Source organism: Lycium ferocissimum, chromosome 1 (assembly GCF_029784015.1).
Source record: "Lycium ferocissimum isolate CSIRO_LF1 chromosome 1, AGI_CSIRO_Lferr_CH_V1, whole genome shotgun sequence".
Taxonomy (NCBI): Eukaryota; Viridiplantae; Streptophyta; class Magnoliopsida; order Solanales; family Solanaceae; genus Lycium; species Lycium ferocissimum.
The window spans coordinates 11,746,686-11,756,869 of record NC_081342.1 but is presented as its reverse complement, the minus strand read 5'-3'; the positions used below and the strand labels follow the sequence as shown (position 1 = coordinate 11,756,869).

Sequence of the window (10,184 nt, the reverse complement as noted above, 5' to 3'; positions counted from 1 at the left end):
TGTGTATGTAGGGGTGGTTGTTTTGTAAAGGAAAAAGGTGAAGGGAGTAGTTTTGGAGGTGAAGGCTTTTTTTGGCAGTTTGAGGAATGTCGAGGATGTGTTTCAGTGCCTGGTTTTTATCAATGTATTTTATAAACTTGGTCTGTTTCGAGTTATATCATCCTTTTTTCATGGAATACTTTATTATTAATAAGCTAATAAAATAATAATAACAATAATTGGTGTATGGGGGATAGCATTTTTGCTTTTAATTCAGTGTCCGGTTCCAATTATTCTACTCCTGATCTCAATTTATGTGATACTTTTTGTTTTTCAATAATTAATTTGGCTAAGCTTTGAGCTAAAGGAGAGTCACAGTCTCCCTTATTTTCTAACAATAAAATGCATTTTTGGAAAGGCTAGTAACAATGCGATTGGATTAGATTAATTCAATATTTTAAGGATAAAATTTATCTATTTGAAAAGTATATACTATAAGTTGCGGCTTTTCTCATATTAATTTGGTGAAAAAATATATATCTTAAAATGTTGATCAAAATACATGCAATTTAAATCTCAAAATGCGAAAAGTATCACATAAATTATAACAAAGGGACTACCTATTAGCATACCGATGAGATCGATAATAAACACTAATCGCTTCTGACCAGCATAGTGGAGTGCAATACTTTCCAATTTGCCATGAATGAAACCAAGCCAGGTGGTTAATAATATACTTCTTTCGATCCAAAATAATTGAGGATTTAGCTTCTAAAAATTGGTCCAAAATAATTGAGGTTTTAATCTATCAAAAAGATTTATTTATTTTTTAAATTTACCCTTCATGCATTCTTAATTCAATGAACAAATGTAATGCTTGCTATAGTTTTAAAGCCCCTCTTAATTAAGGATATTTTAGTCAATACAATTCTCAACTTTTAAGAGTAAGTGAATTTCTTAATTCACGTGCCAAAATTTAAAACCTCAATTATTTTGGATCGGAGTGAGTACTTAGATAGATAATTTTCTTCCCCATCATTCGAAATTATGGTTATTAAGAATTACTCGACACCTATAGTGTTGGGAAGTAACTATTACTTTGTCGAATAATCAAGGTGCATGCATTAATGTTGTTATTAAAGAGAAAAAGAAAACCAAACACATATAGATATGGAGGACCCACTTTCTCCAATGATCAACCTCATCGAAATTGCGATGTCTGGATTCCCATTTTGCTTAAGTCTCACTAATTCTAGTCCACACAAACATGACCGTTCAGAAAATAGCCACACATATTTTCTTCCCCACTGTTTTAGATGATGCCAGTTGCATGCTGCATCGGTTTAAGGACAAACGTATCTTCATCTCCCAATTTCCCAAAGAGAAGATCATATAACTGAATAGTAGTTATCCCCTTACAAAGTATCGTTTGAATTAAATTATTGAAATTTTAGTTTCTATAAATCATTGGGAAAAGTTTGTGTGTGAATCAACTTTTTTTAAAGTAATTAATTAGACAGGCATTAGCTCTACCTTATTTTATATGGGAAAAAGCCGGGTTAGTTTTTGTTTTCTAATACAATTTAATTTGATTTTGAACACCAAAAATGTTTTTCAATCCATGATCGCTGGCAAAACTTTTCTAAGCAAACGGAGCTATCAAGCTTTTGTATGTCAAAACTCAAAAGTGAAGCCTGAAATTCTGAAAACAAGGTAGCTTAATCAGGACAAAAAAAATACATATACATATATATATATGGAGCTTAATCAGAGAAATATTGCTAAAGCTTAACACACATTGATGACACCTATAAAATGATAAATAATTAAGCAGCGTTGTCTAAATGAATACCATCGTCACCAGTAAACGAGCAATAACAATCTGCAAATCAAGGAAAATAATCCCCTCTCGCCATCGCGCAACTAGAAAGGCATAAAATCTACTATTGCAGTCTTTACCAAGTCTTAAGAGATACAAAATTAAGTACAATAATTATTAGTCTTGACATGATTCAATAACACAGAAATCTTTTAATGTAAGCAGAGAAACAGATTCTTCCAGGCCCTTAGACTCCCAACTGTGGACCGTGCTGCTCCAACACAGCATGATGGCACCCTCAATCACAGAAGACTCCAACAATCTTTACCTGTATAAAAAGCGGACAAAAATAATCAACAAAACGATCAACATTGAGAAAATATATGACAAGCCACAGAAGTAAGACCTGGACAAACTCCTGCTCCGGCTCCGGCTCCGGCTCCTGCTCCGGCTTGGGCTTCTGCTGGGAGTGCGTCTTTTTGGGCTTTTACTCAAATGTTTTGAGCGCTGTAATAAACCCAGTCATAACACAAAGCAATAGAAATGTAGAGTAAGAATAAAAAGGCCAGGTAAGAACTAAAAAAGGACATAGAAAGACAAGGCGGATGATCCCAACATGTTTGGATTTTGAGGTATGCAGTTTACTTTGAAACATAGATTTGACTTACAGATGGTGCTGGCGATCTGGACCTTGATGGAGATCTGCAAAATTTCCAGAAATAACTTAATTTAATATCCCAGTCCTGCCACTTAACCAGTTTCCTCCAACTGCCTTGATTCCACTTCCACACCACCATGATCATAATCAAAGTAGCACATGTATGAAGCAATGCAAGTTACATAGCTAAGACTAAGTAATAGTTTAAATTGTGCAGTCAAGGAGCCAATTAGATGGATACCAAAAGAATGAACTAGTGTCTTTATTCGCTTAGGTAGAAAATCCTTCTACCACAAATAGGTGGTGATCCAAATTCAGGTGGTGGCAGTTAGTTTCCCAGTGCAGCTCCACCATAGAATCCATGATCTTCATGATCCCAATCTAGCACCCATGGAACATTTCACGATGCTCATTAGAATAGAGACATCATAAAAGACCCAAAGCTGCCATCTAGAAAACATCATACCTCCACAACCAAAAGAGTTGCAGGCAAGACCATTATCCACTCAAGATCCTAATATGCAATCCACAAACCGCCGCATATATCCAAAATCTAGAAAAACAAACAAGATGACTTTTCATACTTATAAAAGAAATGATAAAAGATGACACCTTGATACGTTTTCCCTAGAATACAGTCCCAAAGAACAATTAAAGCAAATGAACCAACTCTCCCCTTAAAACACCTAAAAACTATTTAGCTTCTTTTTAGCTCAGTCCCAAACCTTTTCAATATCTAATTTTGTTTTAACAGACATGCACTATCAAAGGTGACTAGTCTCTACTCAATGGTTACGCATTGATCAGGGAGCATAGTTACAAAATCCTGGAATAGAAGGAAACAAATGCATATGAATTCTTTCTTCATAAGGGCAAGAAAAATGAAAAAGTTGAGGAGAAACCATCATTTTCATAATCATTTGTTTCATTCCAATGGTTTGGTAATGCCATTGCAAATTCTAAACCCCCCAAAATCCTGCCTGAAGCAGAAGAAAATAACATAAATGTAACTATCCATTGTCCCACCAGAGTAGGCAACACTACACATTACCAAACTAGATTGTCCCAGAAAATGCAACCTTTGCAAAATTTTGGCAGACAACTTACCATTCACCCATTGTACCACCATTTGACAAATTACCAGAAGATTGTGCTGAAGGACAACATAACTCAAACAATAAAAATTGAATTTGGCAGTTTTATGCATGAAATATGAGACAACAGCTTCTCATTGCTATATTTTTCAGAAAAGAAAAGGGGAGAGCATTGGGGACTGGTTAAATAAAGAAGACTAAAGCACCCAAGAATCAAAATCATTTCCGGGTGAGCTTAGCAGTGAGCACATCAAACAAACAAGAAGATAGAAGATAAAAGCAAAATAAATCAGCTGCAAGAGCATTTTAGATTTAAAGATCTTACACCAACAACAATTCCAGTGCAAAAGAACAACTTGAGAAATTGAAAGAATTCTAATAAAATAATAACTGAATAAAATGATTTGCAGCTTATATAAATATTAAACTTGTACTACGTTATGCTTTTATACCCACCCCCCCACAAGAACAGAAAGGGAAAGCAGAATGTTACCTTGAGACAGAACGTCCTTTTGACCCAGAACGAGACGGAGAAGACACAGACCTTGAACGAGATCTTGAGCGCTTTGAAGATTTACCTTTAGGAGATTTGCTGCTAAGACAGATATCAATGAGGCCCATATTTGCATTAAAGTAAAAACCACTAGTCCAAACATATGTTTAATGTGTTAGACCTTTTGCTCCTGCTACGACTTCTACTTCGGCTACGGCTTCGACTAACACTCTTTCCTCTGGAGTAAGAACGGCTGCGACTGCGGCTTCGACTGCGGTCATATTGCTTAACCTACAAAAAATGGAGGTTTTTAGAATAACCAAAGGCTTCAACGCAATAAATGAAGCAATTAAATTATGCTTGCGTCATACTCGAATTGTCGAACGAGAAAAGGCATTCCGGAACTCAGAGTCATCAAGCTTCTTGATCTACAAACATGAATACACATTAGCTGCACCTCATAGATGTATAATGGTATATCAAATATTGTAAACATAGACCGGGTTGAGGAAACCCAAAATAGGAAGGAAAGGGAAGAAGAGGACTTACAGCATATTTCATGTCATCGTAGTTTGTATAATCGATAATACCAGTGGTGCCTGAAAGTCAAAACAAATTTGTCGACATCAGAATCACTTATGGGACAGAAATGTCGAAGTAAAATCAAGATCAAGATGCTTCCTCAGGGTTTTCGGAAGACTTAGATTACAATAGTTTTTGGTAAACTTGGAGTAGAAAAATGTATGGAGAAGTTCACTGGAAACTAAAAACAAACAACAGTTGCTTAAGGAAAAAATTGTCTTTTGTGAATCACACCAAAATGTTTACTGTAACCAAAAGGAATCAAGAACTATAATTAAAAACAAAATATTCAAAAATTGAGTTTTTTCGGAAAACTAATACAAATGTCCTCAAGGAACATCTCCTCAAAAGGTGATCCAATAACATAACATTCCCCAAGATTGTTTCCAAAGCATTTTTCTAAAAACTACACCAAACCAAATCCAAACACCGATGATGAAAGGAACAAATAATTAAAGGAGGACATAACCAAAAACCATAGTGAATGATTGGAAGACCAGTAGAATTACAAATATGAATCTATTTAAAAGAAAAACTACCACAATATCAAAGTTACTGATATTCCAAGATATATTAACTGAAAATAAGTTCCAACACTATGGCAAGCAGTCCATCTCTTAGCTCCTTAATAGTTAGAATAAGCTTCGTGACCTAAAGATCATTCAAACTAGTCAATGCCATTATGCTATGGTTCTGCCAAAAGATTGAAAATGACGGCTTCATCAAATATTATTTGCCTTCACTTAATTTTTATTCCCTTAAAAAATATAAAGTGACGCTCTAACCTCCCCAGACCCCACTTGTGGGATCACACTGGGTATGTTGTTGTTTCTTGTTGTAAAAATAAAAAGTGAACCCTTCATCAGTATGACACGTTCTGTACGTGATTAGTAAAAGTAGAACCAAATCCCAAAGGACAAAATTGCATATCCACTCAACCTACGAAGAGCTTGGGCTCATTTGGCACACTAGGTTGTCCTCTCATTAAAGATTCCACAGGCTGTACCAAAATATAATTCAAAAAAAGAAAAGGGGGGAAGAAATCCCAAGCTAAAAAGGGGGAAGAAATCCCAAGCTAAACATACTACAAGACAATGGGTCATCAGGTGCATCAGATTAGCCTAGACAAATTTATCCAGACACCCATCATTAGGCAGCACCGTCAATAACCAGCTTTAAACTTGTCTTCAGGGATGATACTGTCCCCAGAAGAGGTAAGATAAATAATAGGATCATAGTCCTATTTAACAACAAATTTGTAATTTTGTATTGGAAAAGCAAAGGAGGACAATACATGGGTAAGGGCAAGACATCCTTAAAATGGGAAGACAAATAAAAATAAACATCTTTTTCACCATTTCCCCCAAGAGCAGAACTTATCTCGCCCTCACCCAGCCACCCACCAATGGTGCCCCTTCCGTGCTCCCGTCGCTGGTTAAGCCCCTCCCTGCCAAGCTTGCATACTGATTTCCCCACCCAGCCCTCAAAAAACCACAACCTATCTAGCTTGTGCTTCTTTCCTACTCAGTGTTTCTTTTATATCTTTAATTTCTGCCATCTTTCCACCCACTCAGTAAAAGTAGAATCAATGATTTACCTCTATATTTTTGTGAAGAGTTGACTTCTCCTCTATATTATTTTGCTTCTATAAACAATTTTCTAGATAAAGGAAGACCTATCAGCTTATATAAGACGAATCAAAAGCAAGAAACTTGAAAACCCTAATTATGAACCTTAGCTCTCCTCTCTGTATTTTTTTCAAGTTTATCAGAAATCCCCAGGGATGAACCCACAGTTATTACCAATGTACTACACATAAAAAGAATGACAGTAATAATAAGCAATGCTATAATTGCCCTTAATATACTACTTGATTATGAGGTCATTACTCTATGATATAAGGAAAAGCTTATCCTTAACCAATTGCTACGACAGGTCAACCACGATGAGCGGGAAGGGAATAGTGTGTAACTGTAAAATTCTCCATCTTTTGGTATGCAGTTTGTATCCAGGATCTTCTTCCAAATCATATCAGTACAATTGATGTGTATCATTGTAGGTTCCCATCAAATATTCATTGCTTTGCGTGTCATTGTAGGTTCCCATTCCACATGGAGTTCTTGGTATACTAGACAGTTAAACCATTATACCAGTTCAAAGAGAAAACAAATACACCTAGATTTAGCTGCCTACAATCTTACCACTCCCGTCACGGAAAACTTGGGAGAAACAAACATCCCCAGCTCGACGCATGTGATCCTACATAAGAAACAAAGGTTACCCATATTCAGAAATTACAGAATAATTTGAGGAGGGAAAGGACGATCCCTTTCTTGGTATGTCCCTATTATTATTCACAACTCAAAGACACCTACTCACCTTTAGATCCTGCCACGATGCTGAATGGGGTAATCCAGTAACTAAAACTGAAAAACAACAAGAAAAATCAAACAACATAAAGAAGCAATAAAATGTACTACAATGTACAAAGCACATAAACCATAAGACGCACCTCGATAATCAGAACGCCTGGACACTCCACCACCACGCTGACCACGACCGCCACCACCATAACGATCGCTTGCTGACGAGTTACCACGCCCGCCATGTGCAAGCTCAACCTGCCAGTATGAGAAATTTTAATAGAATCAACATCCAACGTGGAAAAAACTAGTGACTAAATAGACTAAATGCTACTAAATGTTTGACCAACCCGTAGACGGTGCCCATCAAAATCATAGCCATCACGACCACGAATAGCATCTTCAGCATCGCGAGCCTCTTCAAACTGTTAAAATTTGCCACCAATATAAAGGTCAGAATAGCTTTTAAAAGGCACAGAGCAGGCTGATCAAATGAAATCCATCAGAACCTAGGCAGCTCAAACTCACCTCAACAAAAGCATAACCAGGAGGTCTTGGTGGAATTTTCAGCTCAATATGTGCTATTGGGCCATACTGCACTCACACATCAAATTGTTTATAAGTTTCTCAGAGTTGAAATCTGATAAACTGTGACAGAACAATTACACCTGAACACAAGCCTTATACAAGATACTCCTCCATCCCATTTTATGGGGCACAGTTGGTATTTCGAGAGTTAACCAAGTTTTTCTTTGACCGGAATCTTTATATGTCTTTTAAATATTTTAAGTTGTTAATTATTGTGATTGACACTGTGTTTGGAACGTTGTTACCCATTGTATTGTATTGTATCGTTACTACAAGTACAATGTTTGTTTTGATTGTTATTTAAAATGTATCGTATTGTATTGTTAAATTCCGTCGTTACATAACAATGAAAAGCCCTATTTTATGTAACAACCGATTTGGTGTTATCCCATTGTTAACTAATTTCTTTTTCCAATTATATCCTTACTTAATATTTCATAATCCTATTTTACCTTTACCCTATATTATCTAACTCCATCCAAATGCTCTGCCCTACGTCTCTCTTCTTTTCCCAGCTCGTCAACTGCTTTCTTTTTCCTTCTTCGTCTTTGTGTCCTACTTTTTGGTGAAAAAACTTTTGTGATTTTATAGTGTACTATTTTTAATTGCTCAGGTTTCTTCTCTTGTTTCGGAATTACATGTATTTCTTTTTGTCCATTACCTGTTTTCATTAATTTTGTTAAAATTTGCATTAATTTAACAATTTAATATATTTACAATGCATTATTTGGCACAACTTAATAAATTCAATATTTCCAATAGTTTAGGGCATTTTAGTAAACTTACCAGTTACAATACAGTACGATACAGTCAATCCAAACAAAAAAAATGTTACTATACAGCAGCAAACGATACAGTCTATCCAAACATTATATCTACAAAACAGCACAGTACAATACAATACAGCACAGTACAGTACATTATGAAACGATGGATAACAACTATCCAAACAGAGTGTGAGAGTACTTTTTACATAGTTTCCAAATATACACAGAAAAATATTTCAAAAAATTTTAAGTTTCTATGTCCGAATTCACGGTCAAAGTTTAGAAGTTTGAATCTCAAAATCCCAATTGTGCCTCATAAATTGGCAGAGGGAGTATAACAATAACAACAATATGCTTCAAGCCAAACTAGTTGGGTTTGCTGTAATGAATTCCCTATATCCATCGACTCTGTTTGGGCCATTTCACTCAAAAACTTAATACTCCCTCCGTCCCAATTTATGTGATATAGTTTGACTGGGCACGGAGTTTAAGAAATAAAGGAAGACTTTTGAATCTTGTGGTCTAAAATAAGCCAAAGATATTTGTATGGTTATAGATCATCTCGTTAAGCATAAAAGATAAAAGTTTAAAGTTAAATTGTTGTCAAATAAGGTAATGTATAATTCTTTTTGGGACAGACTAAAAAGGAAAGTGTATCACATAAATTGGTACAGAGGGAGTATATCTTATTGTTTTTCTTCATATTTAAGCACTATGAAACAATATCCAAGAATGTAGGAAGCTATGGCACCTTGTAAAACAGATCATCAACTTCACGCTCACGAATATCGCCCGGAAGATTTCCAACATAAAGTGTCCTACTCGACCTACTCATTGTTCCTGAAAATGAAAAAACATTCAAATTAAAACCAAACATTCAGTCACACACATAAGAAAAAAAGCTTGACATACAAGAACAAGAATAAGCACCTCTTACATTTAATTGAAATTTACAATAATCAAGACAATTTAGACATTCTCTCTAGGGGCAAAACGGGGAAAACCTTCAACTCTTGTGATTATTTAGTTGCAAAGCCAATTTCAGTCAACAAAAAAGGGAACTATTATTCGGCTTACATCTTTGTATTGACAAGTAAGGGAAATGGGAAAGGGGGAAAATTGGAACTATTATTTAGACGATGTAATAATGGTTATGTTAATTTAAGCAAGAAAATTACTACTTATTAATTTAATTTATGTTAATCTCCATTAGAGAACATACCTAGGAAGATCGAGAGCAGACCAAAACGTAGAAGAGAGAATTTTACGAGATTAGGGTTTTAAGGAATAAAAATGAGGGCGGGATACAGTGACACGATATTAGCGTGCTCCTGTGTAAGCATTTTGCAAATCACTCCCTCTATGTTTATCTTATAACAGTTCGACCCTTGTCATAATTTTTTATATTTTTTTTTTTTTTCTGAAACAGAAAATATTCCACCGAGTATGGACTACGTACGGAGATCGTGGTAGATGGAAGAGGTAATCAGAATCTAATTCTAACCCATAGTATTTATTGAGTAGAATCATAAGAAATTTTACTGATATCATTGATTTGTACGTTTGATAGTATATATTAGATTAAAAAAACGCAATAGATATTTTTATGTATGATATTATTATTGTAAGTAGCTATTTAAATATATACTTGTATTTGTAAGTTCAAGCATTACGCTCACTCTTACTATTAAGTTATATATACTTTAAATTCTATAAGTTCATCGATGTTATCTCTAGTTGTCATAACATATGTTCTTTTGTAGTATATTTCATTTTTTCAACTCTAGTAAAATTATTTATTGGCAAGGAATGCGTAATCGGGACGGAGCAACTTAAAAGAG

At 35.1% G+C, this 10,184-nt stretch overlaps 1 protein-coding gene across 6 annotated transcripts; it reads right to left on the bottom strand.

Moving 5' to 3' along the window:
* Window positions 1-1,781: 1,781 nt before the first annotated feature.
* LOC132047899 (serine/arginine-rich-splicing factor SR34) lies at window positions 1,782-9,225 on the bottom strand. 6 transcript variants are annotated; one of them, XR_009412839.1, is made up of 14 exons: window positions 9,095-9,225; window positions 7,517-7,582; window positions 7,339-7,413; window positions 7,138-7,246; window positions 7,005-7,051; window positions 6,827-6,884; window positions 4,593-4,642; window positions 4,415-4,471; window positions 4,225-4,334; window positions 4,044-4,142; window positions 2,923-3,009; window positions 2,467-2,837; window positions 2,205-2,305; window positions 1,782-2,126 (listed from the first exon to the last, which is right to left on the bottom strand). XR_009412839.1 is itself a non-coding variant. In XM_059438878.1 (13 exons), the coding sequence occupies exons 1-13, from the start codon at window positions 9,218-9,220 to the stop codon at window positions 2,123-2,125; spliced, it is 936 nt and encodes a 311-aa protein (XP_059294861.1). In that variant the 5' UTR covers window positions 9,221-9,225; the 3' UTR covers window positions 1,782-2,122. The 6 variants fall into 6 exon arrangements, 1 of the variants encoding a protein (XP_059294861.1); XR_009412842.1 differs by lacking the exon at window positions 1,782-2,126 and having other exon boundaries at window positions 2,467-2,500; window positions 2,748-2,837; XR_009412838.1 differs by having other exon boundaries at window positions 2,467-3,009.
* Between the last annotated feature and the right edge of the window lie 959 nt (window positions 9,226-10,184).